Genomic DNA, 24,255 nt, shown 5'->3' on the forward strand with positions numbered 1-24,255 from the left:
GGCTGAACACCAACGAAGAAGCGCATAGTTCATAATTAAAATTCATGGAGAAGGTCAGACTATTTCATTCAGAAAGCAGGGTTCCCGCGGATCCTTAAATAGTCTTAAATACAACTGAATTTTCGAAAGAGAGGTAGGCTATTAAATGTGCGTATGGGACCGCCAGCGAGTGCAAGAGAGTGAGTAATGTTTTAATCCAGTTTCGTGTATTTAAAACGCAATTAGTGACTAGGCTATTAGGCTACGGGAGGAAGTGTAGTGGTTGCAGAGTGAAGATGTTTTTCACGGGTGTGGTTAAAGAAGTAAAAACAGTAATAATACAGTAGGCCTATGTACAAAATAATATGCCTGACGTTTTCGTGGTGTAGCTGAGGCCAGAGAGATATACAGGACGCGGAATGAGGAAGCCTACGGTAGAATGAGCAAGAGAAAGAAAGAGCGATAGGTTGGCCATACGTTCGAATTTAGTCCGGACATATGGATTTTAAAAGCCCTGTCCGGCGTCCGGCGCAGCCTCAAGCCGGACGCTCATTTGTTCTCCTTTTTGGAGTTGCGCTTGGCATCTAAAATCGTTGCTCGGACGCAGCATCGTTTCACAAACTATGGACGCGAAGACTGCTGGTCAAATTATGTGCAGTGCTTCGCAATTAAATGTTAAGTTGATCTGTTTGCATCTTTCCAGCGTGTGTTGCTGGCCTAGCCTAGGGAAGAAAATATCTGTCTAAGTTATAATAGCCTACCTGTAATATCTGCCAGCAGCTTGCTTGCCAGCGTTTCCCAGTAGGCTAGGCCTACTTCGCAAAAGTTGTGAACTATAACCGCATATTTTTTGAATGTCGGCGACTGGCTACATAAAAACGTGTGTTCATAATACGTGCATGCTTGAGATGAAACCAGCGGTTTTCAGCAGGATCATGTGAGGAGGACCTAGCTGTCTCTTAATTAATTTAAAACAAGTCAATGGTTTTACAATGTTTCAGTCAAGCTTTGGTTGGTTTAGATACAACTGGTATGCAAAATGTAAAGTAGTGGATTAACTTGGACAATAGATGCACATAGTAAATTATATAAAGTAGGCTTATTAAAATATGTAAATAGCTTAGTCTAACTTTGAAAAAAATATTGAAGGGAATCCAGTCCAGTGCACATGTCTTTAGCCTAGGCTACTACAGACACAGGTGAAGAACAGTCAGCCTCAGCAGTAAGCAAAACCAAATATGTACAGCCAGCTTCAAAAGCAAGCAGCCCAGACCCTAAAATTGGGCATTTATAGCTTTGAAGGTAATTCACACACAATTATTTTTCTTTCGCCAACATATATTTGGTAACTTCTGTAGACATCCAAAATGGGGTGGGGGTTAAAATTAGTAGGAAAAAAAAACTATTGCATAAACAGTCATATATATCTTTTTGCCGTGGTATAGTCTTAAGTTTCATTTAGATGTCTTGAAAAGGTCTTAAAAGTCTTTAAATATGCACTTGGAAAATGTGCAGATACCCTGAGAAAGACCGTTGGTTAGCTAGCTCATTTAAAATATCCTAAACTTTTTTTGACCCAGCCTCTTAAAAAAATCGGAATCGAGAATCGCTAGGAACCGGAATCGAAATAAGAAATCGGAATTGGAATCGGAATCGTTCAAATTCAAACGATACCCAACCCTACACACACACACACATTACACACACATTACACACACTACACACACACACACACACACACATTACACACACACACACACACATTACACACACATTACACACACAAACACACACATTACACACACACACACACACACACACACATTACACACACATTACACACACACACACACACACACACACACACACACATATTACACACATTGCACACATTACACACACAGTCATTCCCACTCACACACACACACCTTCATGCATATACACATTACACTTACACACACACACACACACACACACACACACACACACACACACACACACACAAACACACAAACACACATTACACACACACACACACACAGTCATTCCCACTCACACACACACACCTTCATGCATATACACATTCATTCCCACTCTCTCTTATACACACACTTTCTCAGCCGCACACAGAAACACTCTCCGATCTTGCCCATTTTACACCTCTAATTCCAGATGTAAACGCCCTCATTCCCTTAGTGAGAACCCATCATTCTGACCGCATCAGTATAAGTGGTCAGAAACACATGTGATTAGACAGCGCTTGCAATTTGAACACGAATGCTACAGATCTTTTGAAGCTGACTGTTCAATAGATATCCCTGCATAATATGTGCCAACATAAATGTACTGTCTGTGTAGTCATATCTGATTGAGAAAAAAACGCAGTGTGTCGGGCAGACATGTTTTTTTTTCCGCCAGTCGCATACGACAGTCGTAATTCACTGTACATTTCAATGGTTTGAAAAATGGGATAGGGCAGAAATCCAACCAAATCGGTCCAACACAACTGGACGATAATTCAGCCCAACACTAAAGTTTGTTGGACCAAAGTCGTACAATGTTTGCCCGGCTTAATAGAGTGCATACAATAATAAACCACACCGTTTCCAAAGTGCATCTCTCCTCAGCCCACTACCAAAGAACACGCTCATGCAAACAGCGGCCGAGTGGTCATCTAAAAAAAGATGCCATCAAGTTCCTCTGGAATCACTGCACCCCAAGCGAAGACAGACATTGGTGGACTCATCTGGCTTGTCTGTGGTGGAGCTGGTGTGTGTGTGCCAGTGTGTGTGCCCGTGAATGAGGAGCATCCCTCAGCAGCTCCGACTGGGGGTCCAGTATGTGGCGGACAGGGCCGCCGGGGGTCCGTAAAGAGAGGCAGCTCAGCCTCAAGGAGCTCCCCCATCAGCTACATGAATTCATGCTCGGCAGAACGACTGTATAAAAACGCTGCATCTGAAAGCAATAAAATGTGAAGGGGGGGGGGGGCAGCGGCCACTCAGACTGCCCGTCTTCAAGCTCTTCAGTCGGCACGGGGGGCCTCCCGGGGTGGGGGGGTGGGGGGCTTGGGGGCGCGCCTATCGGGGGAGGGGTGGGTCAGGGGTGCTGGAGGGGAAGGGGAGGGGGCCCCTCAAAAGTAAATCTTTCTGGGGTACCCTTTCAACAGCTAGTTTCACAATGCGGAGCCCTAACTCCTTCCAGACCCCAAAGGCTGAAGGGTTCTGGGGGGTGAGGAGTGTGTGTGTGTGGGGTGTGTGTGTGTGGGGTGGGTTGGTGGGGTGGGGGGGGGGGTTGCGGGCCCGAAAGAGCTTCCAGATGTGGGGGCTGCTTCCCCTTCTCAAACGCTCAGTTCCTCCTCACTTCCTCTACATCTGGGGGTGGGGTGGGGGGTGGCACAAACACCCGCGTGGCAGAGTTAAGAGGGGCTTCAGAGAGACAGAGCCCGTCACCAGGTCACACACAAACCCCTGCTCGCTCCCCAGCTCCACACACACACACAAACACACACACACACACACACACATTTGTGCACTCACAAACACATGGATGATCAGATGAACACCATCACTCTCTCTCTCTCTCTCTCCACACTTTTCAGCTCTTTCAGGCACGTTTGGATGAGTCACACATCACTCTCTCCACTCTAGTATTCCTCTGGTGTTCCTCCAAAGCATCTGCTGTCATTCTGAGCGTGTGACTGAATGTGTGTGTGTGTGTGACTGAATGTGTGTGTGTGTGACCGGATGTGTGTGTGTGTGACCGGATGTGTGTGTGTGTGACCGGATGTGTGTGTGTGTGTGTGTGTGTGTGAGACTGAATGTGTGTGTGTGTGTGTGTATGTGTGTGTGTGTGTGACTGAATGTGTGTGTGTGTGTGTGTGTGTGTGTGTGTGTGTGTGTGTGTGGCACCATCTCCCAAGCGGGGCCACCGCTGGCGATGAAAAGCCTGACTCACAGACCACTCACACACTTGCACTCTGAGAACCCTATGGACCCTACGCTCCACGCTTTCCACCAGGGGAAACACTGATTCACCGTCAACAGAGAGACAGAGTGAGCGAAGGAAAACCAGCGTCACGGCCAGATATATTTCGGTCTTCCTTTGATGTCGAGAAATCCTGCACCTTTGCCAGCAGCCGTCGGCCGCCATCCGCCTCCATCACCTAGTTTTCCTGTAAGAGGCTCGGACAATACTCATGCAGGTTCCTCTCGGAAGCCTTTCAGTGAACACACACACCCTCATCCATCATTCTGCCCAGTGTTTGGGGGGGGGGGGGGGGGGGATGGTGTGAGGAGGGTGGGGGTTAACACACCTTAGCACCTAAGACTTGTGTCCCCCACACACCCAGCCAGCAGAAGTAAACACCTCTGGGCAGAGATAAACGTCCAGCGTTTGCTAAGGGCCACTGAGCACATAAAGGTTGCAATCAAGCTTGCAGTGTGATTAGGTGGGCCAATACAAGCCCTGTTGTCTAAACTTTCCAGCCTTACTGGCCAACGACACGCAGGCTATGCTGCCATTGTGCTTAAAACACAGAGGGAGCCATAGAAGTTATTTACAACGCTTGCTTGGACTTACGTAAGATAAACAACACAGTTCTTGACGAGCATTCCTTAAACGTTTGGGAAAAGAGACCTAGAGGTAGCGTCTTTGAAGTGGAGGCCGCTAGAAGCGACAAGCATGTGTTCTCATGGAAGATCCTGAGGTTTTAGAGGTTTCACTGTGTCCTTCTGACATGCAGGAATCAAAATAGTACATTCCTAAGGTGTAGATGAGCCGAGTTATGTGTTAGAGTGGGCAGTATTAAACAGGACAAAAAGAGGCCTCACACACACACACACACACACACACAAACACAGGTATAGGGAATAGAAAAGGCTTCTTGGAGTAATATGCCATAAAGGTTTGGCAGGCGTTTTACAATGGGCATTCAGGTGCGGGAGAGTGAAGGTTGTGAGAGCGCGTTTGCAGCGGAGTGCAACTGACCTGAACCAGACTCCCCATCGGTTTCCACCTAAGGCCCAAGGCCGTGGCAGCAAGCGTGACGGGACGAGCTGGCCACTGATCAAATGCACCTGGCTCCGCGTGCGAGAGCCGCATGCGGTCGATCGCATCTCGAGAGCTGTCCACGCACGCAGATGGTTTTGCTCAGCAGGAGACGTCGGATGCTTTCCATCCGACGTGACGCTGACAGCGAAATCAAGAGTCAAAACACGCTGGGCGATGTGAAATCTGAAGCTCGCCATTAAGGCTGTCCGCCCGGAGGAGGACACAGATCTGGCAAAGCCGCCCTTCAGCTTTTCAGCTTTTTTTGGAGAATGAAAACCCGCTCTGATGCAGGTCAGTCCAGCTGACCCAAGGTGTGTGTTCGAGTTCTTTTCCACAGATAAATGAGATCACGCCACAAGGCTCGAGATGTAAAATAACTCAAAGAATATGCTGCTTAGAGAAGAACCATGAACCATGTCTGAACCCACAGGATGATTCACAGTGCCGGCACCTGCCCCATTCATTACTCCACAGGACTTCACACACAATGGAAATCACTCGTCAAACGCAACGGCAAGAATCTGGATCCCAGTCAAATATCTTTCTTATATTACCTTATTTGTTCTCTTTCTGCTCTCTTTTATCTTTCTTTCTTTCTCTTTTATCTTTCTTTCTTTCTTTATTTTCTGCATTCTTTCTGTCTATATATCTTACTCTCTTTAACTGATTTCTTTCTCTCATGGACTTTTTTTCTTGGTGTGAATGACACTGAAATAGGAGAGTGTTGTCAACCCCCATATTACCAGATGAGACGACAGATTGGTACTTTATGTATCCCGAGGGCAATGCAGGCATCCAGTGGCCTATTTGTTCCCTACAAGTGAACTCCGACCTGGTCTCCACTCTCCATCCCCTGCACACGCTGCCCAACAACATGCCGTTTCTCACATCGCTGGACTATCTTCGTTTCTTGGTATTTTATGCTCCCAATGTTGTCTTCGCGGCAGCGCTGCCTGGAAGGAAGTAGGGTTAGGCGTGGGTTAGGTTTAGGATTAGGTGCCTTTAAATCAGTGATGGCAGCGCTGCCTGGAAGGCACTAGGGTTAGGGTTAGGGTTGGGGTTAGGATTAGGTGCCTTTAAGTCAGTGATGGCAGCGCTGCCTGGAAGATGACGTTGGGGGCATAAAACACCATTGAGCCCTATCTTCACCTGCCATCTTGCTCCTCAGATGTGGAGGGTGCAAAGGTCAGCGAGTGCAGACGGAGTGGATATCTCCCCTGATAAGGCCCACTCTGATTAGCCTCTTTGCGGCCGATTTCCTCCCCCACCCCTCCCCTCCGCAGCAGAACTTGTTTGGCGATGACCCAGTTCCCACGCGCAGTGTTAACGCAACGTGCAATTAAGCAACAAACAACCCCAAAGGCGCTCCGTCTACTCCAGCACGCGGTTTCCAGCGCTGACAGCTGAAGGCATTTTGATGATAACAAAACCGCTATTAGGGTTACAGTGTAACTTCCTCGAAAGCCTGCTGATAACAAAATGAATGTCATGATAAAAAGCAATTAAAGCAACACAATGCATGTTCTTTTACCTTAAATGACTAAAAATATGGCAAATAAAGTCTCTGACATTGCCATTGTATGCCCGGACCGGCTGACTACTTGCACTATGTAACATTGTTGATCGGGTAGGATCATGACCTATTTAGTCAGTTCGACAAACTGGATACAGTCTAAATGATAAAGGACATTAGATATTGACACCAAGGGGCATAAATATCAATTCGTCCATGATGTTGCTTTAATGCATGTGAAATTCTCCCAACCTAGACATTTGTGCTACACACTGTATCTTTGGTATTAAAATTCAAAAAGAAGTCCTGAGGGAGAAGCGCTACGATGGTAGCAGACAAGCGAAGCTGACAGCCAAAGCCAAAGTTCTCCTTCTTTTCCCCCTGGCCCTCAACAGATACCACATCAGCTCTGACTCATGACAAGGCCCACCACTGTGATGGCGGAAGTGAGCCCTTTGCAAAGGAAGGCTTTCCCCCCCCCCCCCTTTAAAAGCACAACAGACCTTTGTGTGGACAGCCATGGACATTGTGCTGGGATGGACACCGCCGCAAGTCCAACTGGAGTTTCAAGTGTATTAGTCACACTGAACAATTCACCTGGGGGCTATTGAGGAGGGGAAGGGGCAGTTGGGGGTGAGGTGGGGGCAACTGTTTGTTGTAGTTGCCCTCCATGATTGAGTGGCAGTGGGTCCAGCCAAAGGGCCAGATCAGACGGCCGATGGAGGGGTAATTGTTAACACATTGCCCAGGCTTCGCTGTTGAGCTAAATATTTTACCTGCAAGGAGTCGCCACATCTGTACAACTAATCAGTCTTAGTCCATGTGAGGAGGGAAATTGCATTGGGGAGAGAGGTGGGGGTGGGGTGATGTTGAGAGGGAGGGAGAGAGAAGAAAAAGTCCCGTTATACAGTCTTCCGCCTCTCCTTCAAAGTGGTCCGTGTACGATGACTATCGCAGACTTCTGTCCAAGTTTATTCAGCGTTGGAAAAAAGAACCCCCCCCGTTCTAACGTTCTAGTAACATGCTACAGCACAGGCAAACGCATGATCTAAAAATGATTAAAAATCCTTATCAGTGGGGTCAATGCATACGGGCGTTATACACACACACACACACACACACACACACACACACACACACACACACACACACACACACACACACACACACACACACACACACACACACACACACACATATATATGAGATGTGGTGTTAAGAATGGCTCTGGAGCGGGTAAACGCATAATACGTGCTGCCACTGTGTGCTCACTAAGCAGCTGGCATCCGCCTCAGGTATGCAGTGCGGGCGCTGAGACTGGCTTGCTGGCACGGGGCACGGATGCGATGCCCATCTCCCCAGGCTGATAGAGCCGCCCGATAGGGCCCTGTGCCCGACCGCAGCCCGGGCGACGGGCACAAAGACGCTTCTGTGCGCGCCAGGAACCACGGAGACGTGGATGCTGCAGGTAGCTGGCACAGACTTTATCGCCTTCAGTCGCCTCCGCACTCTGGCCAACGCACTGCTTCAGCACCACTGCCCTCAGAGAGTAGATCTCATTACTTCTCCAGCGTCCACGGTGTGGATTCAGCACACTCACACACACACACACACACACACACACACACACACACACACACACACACACACACTGGGCCATGATTCAGGTGAGCTCGGTCTGCTTAAGACTGTTTATTTTCCAGCCCGCATCGGTTCACTGTGGGGTTGACTGCACTCCAACTAATCTGCCAAGCCCCACCTTGCTATGTGTGGATACTGACCCCTAGTGGCAGAAACATGTCAATAAGCAAAACAAGATGAGAAGAGAAGAAGCTCAAACAAAGTCCCTCCACACTTTTTGGGCACTTATCGGGCATCTATTTCGGCAGAAATGCGCATGCACAAGGCTTCACGACACCAATCTTGCTCCAGCGGCGAGATCACAACACATGATTGGCACGATGTCTTCACAACACACCACACGATTGGCTCAATGTATTCACAACACACCACACAATTGGCTCAATATATTCACATGTCGACGTTTTGCCTCAGAAGGGGTGGGATATGTGTAGACAACTGCCATATTGGCGTTACAAACTAAACCCGTGCATTTCTATGGAGGATTTTTTGAGTGCTGTGTCTCCTCATTAGAAAGTCTCTGGCTCAAATACGCATACTCTATATACGCTATATACGTAATATACGCTTGGGCTTAGTGAACTGATGAAGCTTGTATGAGTAACTTCTTCTGTTTTGAAAAAGTGGTAGCTGATAAAAAAGCTTCTTCAGCTAAATACTCCATTGATACTGGCGGCCGATACAAAGGGATTCTACAGGGAGATTCTTCAATCATAAGCCGAATATCAAAACCTTTTCTCTGAGAATGTTTTATGAACAGAGTACAAAAGGCCTCTACATGAAAGAACTTGATAGACAAGAAAATACAGTAAAAAAAGTCATTTGAAGAGCGCTGTTTGATAAAGCCTTACCTATTGTAGTTCCATCTTCACCCATAATGCACTTCATAGAAGTGATGATTTGTTCCACGATGGGCGGAGACATGGAAGTGGCGTACACAGCGCTGTGAGAATGTGTGCGGAGGTAATCCATCAACTCCTGCATACACACACACACACACACACACACACACAGGGAAACAGATACACAAAGAGCCACAAACATGTAAACACATAAATCTGTTACATTTATAAAATATCGGAGATCAAATCTATTCTAAACAATAAACTGTAAGAAACAGCAAGAAAAATAAATAAGGGGAAACACAGTTTATTCCATAAACAGAGACACAGACAGCGGCACCACACTCTCTCTACACTAGCATCTATTTACAGAACTGTCCAAACTTCCTCTAAGTAAACCGCCCGCGGTTATAACCCAGTCCTCACCTTCCTGTAAGTAAACCGCCCGCGGTTATAACCCAGTCCTCACCTTCCTCTAAGTAAACCGCCCGCGGTTATAACCCAGTCCTCACCTTCCTGCCACCGATGTAGCCTCCGGCGGCACCGAAGCTCTTGGTGAACGTGCCCATCATGATGTCGACGTCGCGGGGGTCCAGACCGAAGTAGTCGACCACCCCGCGGCCATAGGGCCCTAGAGCACCGATGCTGTGGGCCTCGTCCAGGTACAGGTAGGCCTTGTACTTCTTCTTGAGGGCGACGACCTCGGGCAGACGCACGACGGAGCCCTCCATGCTGAGGGAGAGGACAGGTCACCGCGTCACACAACAGCAACGTGGCGCGGAGAAACGCCCAGTACAGACGCACACAGCTGGCCCATACCAATACAGCAGATCTAAAGCTATGCCGAGGAACAGACACAACAAGCCCTAACTGAAATGAGGGGCATGAAGAAAAGGAACTCAATGAGCAAAGTGTCCCGTGCATGAACTAAAGACATCGTTTGGAGTGTGGGAGCACGGAGCTGATCCAGTTATGTTTCAGCTTAGAATCTTGCTCTTGGTATTCAATTAGCAAAGACATATTGCCTGGTAGCAACTTAACATTAAGCTTTGGATTTTGCACACCATTATGAACTTGGGCCCATGGACTGAAACATACTGTAATGCCATTAAAGCAGAAGAAAATAGTGCTAGGACAAGTCTGTCCAGACAGTTTAAAGGATTGTTATGCAGTTTATGCTATTGTTACGTCCCTGTGTGTGTTTATTTTTGTGTCTGCTTGTTTCTCTCTGTGTCTTGTGTTTTGTTAATTTCAGACTGTCCAGCAGGGGGCTTAATTGCTGGGCCGGCACTATAAAAGGTGCTGGCTGACGTCAATCGGGAGGTCTCTTGGTTTTGGGGCGTTCTTGGATTCTGGGTTGGCCGCTACTACGCCACACTACTTCGCTCTGCTGCGCAAGCCACGCGCTCTGGTTTTTGGCCGTCGCGGTTGCTCCTGCCTGTTCCCCAAGTGAGAGTCGAGGAAAAGGCTGGGGATTTACCTGGGCCTACTTTTGATGCCTTTCGTCTGGGCAGCCTTTTTTTTTCGTTCGTCAATATTTTTCTTATTGTTATTTTTGTAAATAAATGTTTTTGAATTATACTTCCATTTTTGGCCGTCTCCTATCATTTGTCTATGTCCCACAACACCCCTAGACAAGGGGACGTGACACTATGTAAATATATAAATAATAACACATTTTATTTAAAAAGCACCTTTCATGTCACATAAAGTGAAATATATCTCATAAAACATTAATATCACAGTAATGTCATATGTATAACCAATATAAACTATATCACATTCATAATATGCTGGCCTAAAGAGGTTACTGTTAATGTCTGCAATTAATTCACCATGCCTGATGTAATGCAGAAGTGACCTACAGACCTTTGGGGCAGTGTGGCAGAATGCTTTTTCTCTCATAGTGGTGAGGTATCTATGTTTTCTATTTTAGACGGCTGAGAAGGATCAGAGTGACCAAGCAGGGGTGTAATTCAGTGGGAGCATGACTATGTAAGGCCTTACAGTGCATGAGTAGCCTGGGAATACCCATACGACCTTTCAGCAAATTTGGGATTTGCTCTGCAGGTCAGTCTGGCCAAGAGGCCATTGAAGCCCATTTCCAATGTCCATAAAACACGGGCACGCAAATACAATCGCTAATCCGGCATGGACATGCATTTCCTTGGAATTGAGTAAACAACTGCATTTAAAACCTTCGTTTACAAGATTGCTACACTTTTGAAACAATTTGGTGAGTTTAATGCATCAATGTAAGTTTAATTTCACTGCTAATTATGCCCCTGCTGGATGTAGTAAGACAATGAACCTTTTCCAGATCCACTCCCAATTGTACAATTGTGAAGGTCTGGGTGTTCCCAGGCTAGTATATGTGAGCAGCAGGATTTTAAATTGGATTGGGTATGCAGCAGGCAGCCAATGGAGCTGGATGAGCACAGGTGTTTACATAGCTGACGATAAAGGACATAGATGTGCTAGCATGGCAGTGGTATTAGCACAGCCTTCTTCAGGTCACCTGTACCTGTAGATCCCCTCCACCACAATGAGGATCTTCTTCCAGGGGCGGTGTGTTCTGGGTTGGCCGTGGATGATGGCGTCTCTCAGAAGCTTCTCCAAGCTCTGCATGTCTGGAACACACACCAAAGACACGTCTCCCTCAGTCAAACACCAGACTTCAACAGAGGTCACCGTGTTAGCATGCACCACACATCCGGATCAAGGCAACCAGCTACGAATGCCTGCCACATTTACCTTGGACAAAAACAAAGTCACTTTCATTAAACCTCAAAGTATTAAAAATTCAGCTCCAGTTCAGCATCAATTTCGAGGGTCAGTGGCTATTAAATAGCATTTTGTGTCCAAATTGGCTGCTGAAGAGGGACCAATTGAAGCTAATGTGGATAAATAAGCAGATGGGCGTGACCTTTCAGGCGCGGTGTTGATATGCATGCCACGGCTCGCATGACAGATCAGAGAAATGAAACCAAATGTCAACCCACTGAGGGGATGTGACACAGACATCCATGCTGCACCTACTCTAGACAGGTTGCAATCTGTAGCCTGTGTGCGTGTGTGTGTGCGTGCGTGTGTACGCACGCGTGTGTGTGAGAGAGAGAGAGAGAATGTGTGTGTTTCTGTGTGTGAGAGAGAGAGAGAGAGAATGTGTGTGTTTCTGTGTGTGTGTTTCTGTGTGTGTGTTTCAGAACTTACATACAAAAAATGCATGTGTGTGTGTGCCTATACAGTAGTTTTTTTTTTGTACTCATTTTGTATTGTATTTAGTGGGTATCAACATATATGAAAGGCCATATACAGTAGTTAAGTGCAAACATGTATTTGTGTATGGGAGACACAGACACATTAGCATGCTTGCAGACACAGACTGTGTATGTGAGTGTGCGTGTGTGTATGTGCATGTGTGTGTATGTGCGTGTGTGTGTATGTGCGTGTGTGTGTGTGTGTGTATGTGAGTGTGCGTGTGTGTATGTGTGTGTGTGTGTGTGTGTATGGGAGTGTGCGTGTGTGTATGTGCATGTGTGTGTATGTGCATGTGTGTGTGTGTGTGCGTGTGTATGTGAGTGTGCGTGTGTGTATGTGCATGTGTGTGTATGTGCATGTGTGTGTATGTGCATGTGTGTGTGTGTGTGTGTGTGTGTGTGCGTATGTGAGTGTGCGTGTGTGTATGTGCATGTGTGCGTGTGTGTGCGTATGTGTGTGTGCGTATGTGAGTGTGCGTGTGTGTATGTGCATGTGTGTGTGTGTGTATGTGCATATGTGTGTGTGTGCGTATGTGAGTGTGCGTGTGTGTATGTGCATGTGTGTGTGTGTGTGTGTATGTGCATATATGTGTGTGTGTGTGTGTGTGTGTGTGTGCTTGTATCCTGCGTTGTGTTGACTAAGCAGGTCAGCCTCAGGCTTGAGCCCCCAGCCTTGCAGTCCCTCAGGCGCTCATACTAACAAGGTCCATCTGTCGCCATCATGGCCTTTCGGGTGCCTCAGGTTAACCCACTGCACAGCTACTGTGCCTGCAGATCCAGCACATTTGGTTTGCATATTTGTTGGGCTTTTGCTTTTATGTTGATAGGACAGTGGAGAGAGGAAGGAAGTGAGTGTGAGAGAGAGATGGGGTGGGATCGGTAAACGACCGCAGGTCGGAATAGAACCTGGGTTCCCTTCGGCGCTGAGACCCAAATGTGGAACAGTGCTGGCGCCTGCATGACAGCTCCTCCCACATGTGCACATTTGAGTGTATGAGTGTGTGTGTGTGTGTGTGTGTGTGTGTGTGTTTAGAGACTCACTGTTGTGCTTGAAGACACGGATAGTGGCCCCAGACAGCCGGGCTCCCAACACCAGGGAGGCGTGGTTAAGCTCGTCACTCAGAATCAGACTGCCCTATCAGGAGACAGCAGGAAATGGATGGGTCAGGTCATCAAGACTAAACAATGCAACACAGATAAACACACCTCCACACTCACAGGGGGAGAGCTAAAACATTATTCTACCGCATAAACCGCACAACATTTAAATACGTGCTATCTATTCCAACCAACAATGAAAAACAGAGTAACTGTTTAAGATACAGAGCACTGGTGAGTATCTTTTGTTATGCTATTATGATTAAACTAGATAAAAAAGATATAATAAATATAAAAAACTGGAAAAGATTAAATACTATTTCGGTTGTGAGTTTTTTAAAGAGATTACCCTCTTCTGGTGAAGGCTCCCGTTTATGACACCTGTTGCTAAGCACCAGTTGCTCTTAAAGGACAGACTAAACTAAATTTCAACACTCGAGTGACTCCAGTGAACGCTTCCTCAAAATACTCCTCGTAAAAACTTCATTGACCAGTATACAAATGTCAACCCTTAACACAAACAGCAAAACTTACTGCTTGACAACCTAACAACAGCACGCATCAACTGCAGATCTGTACACAGGGGCAAATAAATATGCCACAGGGTAAATAAAAGAGGGCATAAATATGCCACGACATAAATACCCTCCCGAAAATACGACTTTGTTCTCAGATGGTTAAGATGAAAACTTGGCTCCTAAATTAGTTTATTCCCCTGACTGAGCCATTCCTGCTTTGGGGAGAAGCATTACCCCGTAGAGGAGCAGATTCAGACACCGGCTGTGATCTGGGCCACGTCTGCCCCAGAGCCGACTGCATTCTGGGAAGACGTGATAAATAATTCAGAGACGAGACTGAGCTCCTTCTAGTGTCGGCTCCCCCGAGTCCCGTCGGCTCTGGGAAGAGACGTTAATGGCGTTCGCAGTGACCCGACTGCTGCCGGCGTCTATGCAGGAAATGACTTTCGCTCGGCTGCTTTCATACGGAGCAGCACGTGGGCTTTCACTGCTCCCCACCCACGTGCCTTAGCGGAGACTGGGGCGGCTACTATCGTCACAGCAGGGGGGCTGCCACACCGTTGTTTATTCAACACAACACCTAAACATAAGCCTGCTGGGGTTCAGGGTCTTTAATCAATGCACATAACTTTAAGGTCACGGTCAAAAACACGTGTTATGACTGTGCTCTAAGTGTCATACATTATATTATATATGCTATTACAAGTATACAGCTTAATGTATATGTAACCCTGTCTCCAAACATAAAGTTCTGGTATTCGTTGTTCACTATTCATCATCTTTAATGGCTACACTTTGGCTGCTTGTTACTAAGTGACTAAGGAGGTGTGCAGGCACCACTGACTGAAACACATCTGACAAAGGGTGGCATATCGACTACAACTGTTCTGATGTTTTAATGAAAGGGCCGTGTGTTTTAAGTCAAGTCGACACAGTTTGGGACTCGACCATTCAAATGAATAAACAATTGAACTGCTTTCTGATCGGGTTCAGCACAACAGCACATGTGGTATTCACACATCTGCGTTTTAAAGCCTGCATCTAAAGTTTAGCTTGTAGTCATCACAGACAACACAAACGGGAACGCAAATGGCTCTGTAAGTGAGTTTTTGCTTAATTTTAATCACTTGATTGTAAGGCATTCTCCACACAAAGGGCTTGTGTGGGACCCTGGCTCCTAAATGGCATCTCGAGCAGAATCTGGAGCGGGGCTGGAATTCAAGACTGCTCTTAATCCCTACCAGGCTCCCCGCCTGCAGCAGAGCGAGCCGCCACTGCGAGACGTCAACACAGCGCCGTGTTTTTCCGCAGGGGTCAGCGACGGGTCAGATGGGAGATTGCGCTGTAGCAGCGGCCTCCATTGCCTACTGCGTGGCCTCCACGAGCTTCTCCTGGCCGCTCAGGAGGAAACAGAGTCGCGAAAAAAAACAGGCTCGAGACAGTTCCTCCTTAGATTTGGATGCGTTTATCAGGTTTCTCCGTTTCCGAGTGTACACAAGGTCTTGGAGGTGAGGGCCAGACGGCAGACGCTGGGCCAAGCACACCTCAGCGACTGCTCAAGATCTCACAGCAGGGGACAAGAGATTGCACAGGGGAGCTATCTGGAGGTTTCTCTCTCTTCTTTTGGTTCCCACACATACATTCCCTCTGTTGCAACCTGGCGATTGCACCAACGTCATGTCAAGTCATGTCTTGCAGTCATGTTCCCAGACTTTACAACCGAAAAATGGTCTGGCAGAGGCAGGAGCCGCCTAAAAATAACTGTCGAAAATAAGGCCGAAACTATCAGCAGCGGTGGGGAGCTGTCAGCACGTGTGTCAACAGGGTAATCCTCCCTACCTTTCCAATGATGGCAGGTATGTTCATGGAGTTGGTTGCGAAACCCATGCCGAACGCCATGGCTGACTCCACGCCCAGAAACCTCGCCACCAACTCCTCCAGGTCCTTGTGTCTGTCCAAGTTACCTACACACACACACACACACCACACAGGAACTATGAGTCCATGTCAAATATGAGCACACACACACACACACACACACACACACACACACACACACACACACACACACACACACACACACACACACACACACACACACACACACACACACACACACACACACACACACACACACACACACACACACACACACACACACACACACACACACACACACACACACACACACACACACACAGTTCATCAGCACCTCCCCTTGTGCTTCCCCTGGTTCAGTAAATCATAACAAGCTCCTATCAGGCCAATCGGTGGAATGGGTGGGTTGGGTTGAGGAGTGCATTCCTGGCTTTGTGTCAATTTCTTCATTAACTCAATGGCTCACTTGCTGTAAGGCTGACCTTCTAAGGGCCTTCTGGATGTGTAATGTGTGTGTTTGAGGGGGTCAATAAGTCTGGTGTCAGTGTGGAGATGAGGGGCGTACTGTAAAACTAAACCCCTCCGGCAGGTTGGCACTCACCCATCTCTTGCCGCGTGCTGCCCACGCCCACGCCGTACTCCCGGGTGACGGCAGCGGCGGCCTCGGCGCACAGGCCCGTGTTCTCGGCGAAGCCCAGGTAGTTGTAGGAGCCCATGTTGAGGACGTCCTTCACCACTCGGCCCGTGTAGCTGAGCAGGAAAGCCTCTCGGTCAGACACGGAGCCGTAAACAACAGACCCTTCCCGTCCGCAAAAAAAAAAAAAACACCCGCCCCTCGCTTCACCTCTCCGCTCCGGCTGACCTTAAGTGCTTCGCCTGGCAACACTTTATCTGCTCCTGAAGCCTGATTGGCTGCCAAGCACAGGTCATGTTGCTCTTGGATAAGGAAATAACATTACTGAGCTATCACCTCACACAGCCACATAAACATTGGCCCAATGTCAGCTTGTAGGGGCTGCTAGTACCAGGAATCGCATCACGCCCATAGCTTTTAATCTCCAGGTTCTGCTACAAGCATCCCGTTACGATGAAACTTCATCGTCCTTTTCCCAAGAGCCTGTCAGACCATCTGTGCTTATGCCCACCTCGACTTTGCCTCTCGACTCCCTAAAATCTCGCCACTCCCTGCTCTGAGAGAAGACATCTGTGTTTTCTGCTCCATCTTCAGTCTCTGCGAGCATAAACAACTGGCTACTCCCTGTTTACTCCTGGTTTCATTGCCTGTTCATAAAACCCCCTGACAGTTTAATCAGGCCGCCAGGAGCCAAACGTAATGCAACAATCACTGCAGCTGATTTACTCTGGGACACAGTTTCACTCAGTTTATTCCACACAGTTTATTCCACAGAGGCTTTCCAACACACTTCACACAGACAGACAGTCAAAAAACTTCAAAAACACTCAAAAAACCTCCTCAAAACTGGACACCACTCCACAGCTACTGTCCTGGAGGAGCCCTCTGACGGTCTGTGGAGAGCCATTTGTCACTAGTGCCAATTAGATGCTACAAAGGTAGAAGTAACACATAGAAACCATATAAAGCAGACATGGGATGCTCTTACGCAGGACTTAGCTCAGCCATGCTTCTCATATACACGACAGAACTATTTCCTCATCTAGGAGTCAAAGTGTTTGTATGTGTTTCTTGAAACGTATCACCACCTCTGAAGTACTGCATAGGCAATGGGAAGACAGACAAATGTGTCAGAGAGCAAAACAGGCAACCTTGGGCAGGGATGCTATTCTGCGGTTGTCATTTCCAAGACTGACAGTACTCATCTAAGAGTGTAGTAGCAGTGGTTGTAAATAGTGCAACCGGTGACTATATACTGCATCTTGCATTGGGGCTGAGGGCAAGTCTGTAGGTTGGGCAAACACAGTTCTCTAAAACATGTTCTTCAAACACTGTGTGTGATATGTAGTTGGGTAGGGGGTCAAAATGTGTCAATAAAGGTGTGAAGCAATAAGGGTAACCTTGGAAGTCAACCTTGCTGATATAGTATATAGACTGATTGCTGGCACAACATTCTCAATGCTTATCACAAGCAGACACTTCAGACCTTTTCGTGCTCTCTGAAAGCCACAATCTGCAGTCAGTGTTATATTTCTGAGTGGAAAACAGAAAACTGCCGTTGGCACCACCGTGGGTTGAAATCTACAATCGGCTCATGGCAGGTGATGACTGCTGTCAACATACAATTTGTTTGTGGTATGATGGATTAACAACAAAACAATCTCCTGCCATCCTTATATGGTTAACAAGACAAAAGGTACACAAACATTGAATGAAATGTTGCAGATGTGGAGGCCTTAATACTGGGTGCTTTGAGTTCAATCATACCAAGGCAATTTTCCCTCAAAATCATAGGTTGCAACTTACTCAAAGGTCCAGTTGTAGTCCTGAGAGATCCTCTCTATGAGGTCCACTTTGGCTCCCGGAACACTGCATATGGGCCGGTTCCAGCTGTCTCGTATCCTCATGTACAAATTTCTTGTGTAGAAGTTCTCAAAGTCTTGATAAAGTGGAACAAAGTCCTTTGACAGAGATGAGAGACAAATAAGATGGCTCAGATGAGTGCTACAATTCAACCAGCCTCCAAATTTGGTTTTAATTTTTAAAAAAAGTGTATGGTAATGGAAAGTAGTCAAAGCCCTTTACTTTGTATTAAACTGTCAGGGCATGGGATGGGATATCTGTTCACAGAGAGCAAAAGGGCCCAACAGTAGGATAACAGTAGGATATCCTTTCACTCAATACAGTAGAGTTCCCCTTTCCTCTGCACCTCCCAGTGCTCTCACTACAGGATCAAACACAATGCTCAACAATTACAGTGTCCTTTGTGCTTTACGTGCAAAACTGTGTGTCCACATGGCAGAAATGTTACTCTTATCCTGTTCGTTACTGCCAATGTTTCACATTTTTCAATAGTCCAGAACATGGGAATGTGTCTCTGGTTTCACCATTCTCTCGATTCTTGACATCACAGAAAACTATCGCAGGCATTTCGGATGCCGTTGCTGCCTTACTCACCTTCTGTTCCTCCCTCTCTCGGGCGATATGACATTTCTCAATCTTCCAGTCCCTCAGGAAGTCCCTCAGATAGCCAAAGATGGTGAGGATTCCGTATCCCATGTATGTAAGAACCGCCACCAACATAGGCGTTTCCTCAAATGATTCGAGGAATGGCCTGCTGTACAGACCTCCATTGGATGCTCTATGATGAACCTGACACACATAACACGGGACAGAGGAATGCAAAAACAATGCTCAGTGAAATATGTGAGTCAACAGATAAGGTAGCCTCTACTATAAACTGACATGGGAGCCCAAACTGGTGTAACTTGTCAGCTTGGCAGTTACAGTTAGAGGCCATAAAAAAAGTTTGAGTAAGACAGACAATGACATTTCACAAGACACACAAATGGGTGACATATCCCACAACATGTAGATTAATATAGGGATAATGTTGAATATGTGACCTACTCCATATCAAGAGGAGTATTCAAACCCTGTGCTTCACGACCACATGTGACTAGTCATGCCTCTCTCACAAATACCCTGAGATGAACAGCACTGACGCACAGTGAACTGCAATCAGCTAGGAATCCTGGATTATAACATTAGTGTCCCTAATGCAGAGGCGAGGCACAATTGGTTGGTCTTGGTGGTTAAGATCTGCACTTTTCTGTACATTATTTCCTCTTCCAACACTTTGCCAATGGGATGGTTAAATGATAAACAATGCTCTTTTATGTTACAAAAGTCCCTCCAGATACATCAGAGTTTCTGTTTATACAGTCAGTTGCAAATGCATGCTTTTGCAACTCTGTTAAGACCTCAGCTAAAACATCTGATCTTTACACATGACTGTTTAAAATTTTGAGGCGTTGAGTTAAGACCAAAAAAGTCCATTCTGCTCATGTGCAAAAGGCCAACAACAATGATGAATGGGGACTCCGCCGGTAGCAACACAAAACAAACCAGATTTGTTTATGGCTGACAGCAAAACAGCAACATTCCATAGAGTTTCTCGCTAGATACATTGCCTCCATCATAACTGCAAGCTCGTATAGGCTACTGCTCAACTCGTAATAACTTCTATATTCTATATCGATTTGAGCCAAATCATGCCAGCCCAAATACAGATGCCACACCTAAATAGAGGAATACGATTCGCCAGAGGAAACAGATCTGATTAGTAATGTCTAACACTAATGATAACGGACAGCTTGGAATTTAAAAAGCCATGAAAAAGGCAAGTAACTTTCAAAGGGACCAACCATTCTTGCATCGTCAATACTGCTAGTGTTTATGTTAGCAATTCTGATGGTTAGCTAGCAATGCGGTTTAAGGCTTGTTCCAAAAAGTCTGGGACATTCAGGCGACGGTTCGCCACATGATGTTCACATGCATGCTGTCTCTGAATACACACCCAACCCATCATCTTACATCCGTGCATATAACGTTACAGCCTCACCTTCTCTTCGAGGTAGCAGGACTTGTGGTGCTGCTGCTGATAATGGTAATGATTCTTCACAAAGCCGTTTCTGCATGGTTTCACCCCATTTGTTGTTCGATGACACACTTCTCCATTTGCCGGTTTATTCGCTGAGCTCTCGGTCATCCTTGTCTTTGACTTTAGACATACAACAACTTGCACGAAAATTCGATATGTTACTTGAGGCCGCTGACAGGACGGTTCACTTTCTTGCTATCCTGTCAACGATGAACCTGAAATGAAATTCCAGCCTCTGCAATACCGGAAATGAACGCCCCTGGCAACCGCTAACAGCCAATGACAGATGTTGTTTGCTAAGTAGGTGTGGTCTTTGACAGTTTGGTTTTTACAAGGGCGTGGCCGTCTGTGGAAATGAACTTCAATAACCTCCCAAATTAGGAGAGTAGGCTAGCCTATGCTCCATCCTTCCCATCAGTTGTAGGTTTCAGAAATAGTTCAGAAGAGAGGAGTAAAATGGCTAAACAATGGCTAACAAACTGTATTCCGTTATTGTATACAGTAGAGGTCACATGGCTAATTCCTTAAGGTTTTCTTTTTCTTTTTTTTCGATGTGCAATAATATTGTTATAGGCCTAAACAGTTTTTTTTGTCTGACTTTTCTACAGAGGTCCTTGAAAACTGCAGGCTATACAGCCTGTGCGGGCACTGATAAGCATCAAAAGGGCCATTATCTATTGCCAGAACAATAGGCCAACCTCATTCTTCAGAATTCAGTATTTGGATGCCAGCATTTGCCAGTGCAGCGTGGAAAGAGAGCAGTGCAGAACTAGCCTTATTATTACCCTCTCTGGCTACAAACCTATTACACATTTGTTTTGACATATTTAAACACATGGTTTAAATTGGGTGATGTTTTGACCACCTTCATGAATATGCAGACAATTTAATGAATGGTATGCAGATGAATGAATCAATGAATGAAGGAATTCAGTTAGCATAGATATATTTAACCAACCAAAAGTCATTTAATAACACATTTTTTTATGTGCCAGATTTAAGTGTACAGCTACAACCTCATGGTGTCCCTCTAACCTCATGTCTGTCGGGCAGGTAAAGGCTCCATCACTTGCCGTCGTTCCACTTGCCGTAGGCCTATGCGTTGCCCCATTCACTTCAATAGATTCTATTCAATTTTGCCGGTCGTTTCCATAGATCGCTGTCGCGTCGCCGGCCGTGTGCGGAGGCCTTTATTCTACCAGTCATCACACTCTCAGCATTGTGTAATTATAAAATAAAGCTATTGAACTATTGAGTCAGTGATGCTCTCCCAAATGCAGTCCTGTGTGCATAGATCTGCCTTAAAATTAGCGCACAGCCTACTCCCTCCTGTCCTTAGGTTGCGTCCTGTATATTTTTTATGAGAAAGGGTTCATTGTTATTGTGAACTGCTGGGAGTCGAGGAGGGAGCGCACAGGCCCATTCTCCTGCTGTGCAGGGGAGATAAGGCTGTGTTTAGCTTTGCATGCATTAAATGATGGCTGCTGTTATTTTTCTATTTTGTGCATTAATGGCCTCTATTCTAGAACACTCAGAGAGCGTAAGGTAGTCACAACGGGCCCCAGCGCAGGCTATCATGATGGGCCCCGGTTAGAAGATGACACACACACACACACAATCAGGCACATATTTCACCTTCAATAATGGATTTTTACCATCGGTTGAGTAACTTAGCTGCCTCAGATTTGGATACAGAGGGTTTACCCACATAAGGAAAACATAAGTTCTTATTTTCAAAAGAAGGCCTGTTGTTATAATCAACTGCACTACACTGCATAGTTAGACCCCTGAGGCCTTTGCTTTGGTGAAATATGTCCACTGAACAAACCTCCTAGTCAAAACATACAAGAGCAGCACCAGAGATTCAGTTGTATCCCCAGACCTCACCTCTGTGAGATGTGATTTCCATAGAGGCAAATCTTTAGACGTGGTTAAACACATTTGAATGTGCGTGTCGCTGGAGTTTCTCCTTGCTGCTGAATGCCATGATGCTGCAATGCCTCTATCAGATTGTGTAATACATTTCCTCTTTTGTCCACCTTGTGATGTCAAGAGGTGGCAAACATTTTGCATACCTTCCTTTCACAGAGGCTGAGCCAATTCTAATAGAACATTTTACAGATAGTGTAACTGTGCTATGATTGCTTCAAACAATCAAAGTAAATAGCTAAAGGAAACAGCTTAATATTATATTTCACATGATTGTAATTTAAACAATGCTGAGCACCCTGATCTGACTTCAGAATAGCACCAAAAATCTGATATTCAGGCATCCATTTTCATAGCAAATACGAGTTGTGCAAGTCATAAAATCTCAGTATTTATCATGTGAGGCTAAATTTGAACTGGATCTGGCTAGAAGTTTCAAAACCAACCCTCTATCTCTCATTTCCTATTTTTTAAAGAAAAAAAAACGAATTTTCTAATTAAATAAAGAAACAAAAAGGACAGAAATGCAGAGGGGAAAAAACTGTTGCCTTCAGCGTTCGGCAGCTTTAAATCTCCTTTTTCCCTCCTTCATCTTCTCGCTGCATTGACTTTTCGCACTGATCCCGGGCTGGGGCTTATGTAACCGCTTGGGCAGAATGTCACTCAAGGAGATTGGTGTCAGGGCCGATAAGGCACCAAAGTGATCGGAGTCTGAGATCTCAGCACCTAATTATGGTGCCTCTCGGCCCACAAGCATCTGGAAGGGGGTGATAAGAAGAGTGGAGCTGATGGGAATAAAACAGGTTGGGAGGGGGGAGGAGGAAGGTGGTGGTGGTGGTGTGTGTGTGTGTGTGCGTGCGTGTATGTGTGTGTGTGTGGTGGGGGCTGAGCATCCAGTCAGACATACAGACAGGCAGAGGAACCAAAGCTGTTTGCAACCTCTTGTTGGCTCTCTCCTCTCACTTGCTCTCTCTCCATTCCTCTCTCTCTTTCTCCCTTTTTTGCTTTTTGCTTAGATTCATGTTTGCCGCTGGCAGTGAAATCAGTAGTCAGAGAATGACAAAAGGTAATAGAAAGAGAGTGAGAGAGAAAGGAGGAGAGAGAGAGAGAGAGAGAGAGAAAGAGAGAGAGGTGATAGGTAGTAATTTTCTTAAACTACACTGTGCCTAGTCCAGAGGTGTTCTGGAAATGACACAAGCCTCCACACGTCCTCACACGATGCTTGAGCGAGTCCGCCCTTCTGTTCTTCTCAGCCACCTTCCATTTACCAGTGGACATTTCAACATCATGTTGTTGTTTTGCTTTGTTTTGTTTCATTTTGAATTGTGTGACATTTCATCTCCCTCTGAGCACGACCATGTCAGAGCGTCGAGCATCGCAGGCGTAGTGATTTATCTCTGATGTGTCTGGCAGATTTTTTTTTTTTTTTTTTGGATTTATTGCTTTCTTGGACTCAGGGTGGTGCTCTGTGAGACTGCAGCTAAGCCTTATGGCTCATCAGCCCAACACTAGTAATACCAGTCATTCTCCCAAAGGATGATGCCATGAGAGCTATATCTTATTTCTTACTTCTCCTCTGCTGCTTTGGTACTTCTTGAATCATCCTTAATGTTCTCAATTCATTTATACATTTCTTAATACAGCACACAGGCAGCATAGCTCATGTAAAACGTAAACAGCGCCACTTGCAGCACCAGCATGTAACTTGCTCGACATCAATTCATTAAAGAGGCCAATGTAAAAATATATTAACTGTACTACTTAGTTCCCATTCTTTTTAGCACTTCTTTCATCCCCACAAATGTATCATCATATCACAAGTGCAATATAATTTAGTCTAATTAATTAATAAGTTAAACACTATTTATCACTGACAAAAACTTCAATACAACAAGGTGTGAAATTAAGAAAAGCATGTAAATGCAGACAGACTTAATAAACAGTAGCATTATCCATACTATTTGGCCTGAG

General features: G+C 46.0%; 1 protein-coding gene across 2 annotated transcripts in view; it reads right to left on the reverse strand.

Moving 5' to 3' along the window:
- sptlc2a (serine palmitoyltransferase, long chain base subunit 2a) overlaps positions 1-20,558 on the reverse strand; it is a 31,278-nt gene extending 10,720 nt beyond the window's left edge. The window contains exons 1-9 of one of the 2 annotated variants that reach the window (XM_076300306.1): positions 20,317-20,558; positions 18,870-19,064; positions 18,219-18,373; positions 16,380-16,528; positions 15,740-15,864; positions 13,326-13,419; positions 11,549-11,654; positions 9,537-9,756; positions 9,034-9,160 (exon numbers count right to left, since the gene is read on the reverse strand). In XM_076300306.1, coding sequence (XP_076156421.1) covers positions 9,034-9,160; positions 9,537-9,756; positions 11,549-11,654; positions 13,326-13,419; positions 15,740-15,864; positions 16,380-16,528; positions 18,219-18,373; positions 18,870-19,064; positions 20,317-20,463 — 1,318 coding nt within the window. In that variant the 5' untranslated portion in view covers positions 20,464-20,558. Of the gene's footprint in view, positions 1-9,033; positions 9,161-9,536; positions 9,757-11,542; positions 11,655-13,325; positions 13,420-15,739; positions 15,865-16,379; positions 16,529-18,218; positions 18,374-18,869; positions 19,065-20,316 lie in introns of both variants that reach the window. The other variant, XM_076300305.1, reaches the window with a different exon arrangement.
- Between the last annotated feature and the right edge of the window lie 3,697 nt (positions 20,559-24,255).

Source organism: Alosa pseudoharengus, unplaced genomic scaffold, assembly GCF_046254945.1.
Source record: "Alosa pseudoharengus isolate Yale_2024_CS ecotype anadromous, Long Island Sound unplaced genomic scaffold, YU_APseudo_1.1 YU_APseudo_1.1_scf_22, whole genome shotgun sequence".
Lineage (NCBI taxonomy): Eukaryota > Metazoa > Chordata > Actinopteri > Clupeiformes > Clupeidae > Alosa > Alosa pseudoharengus.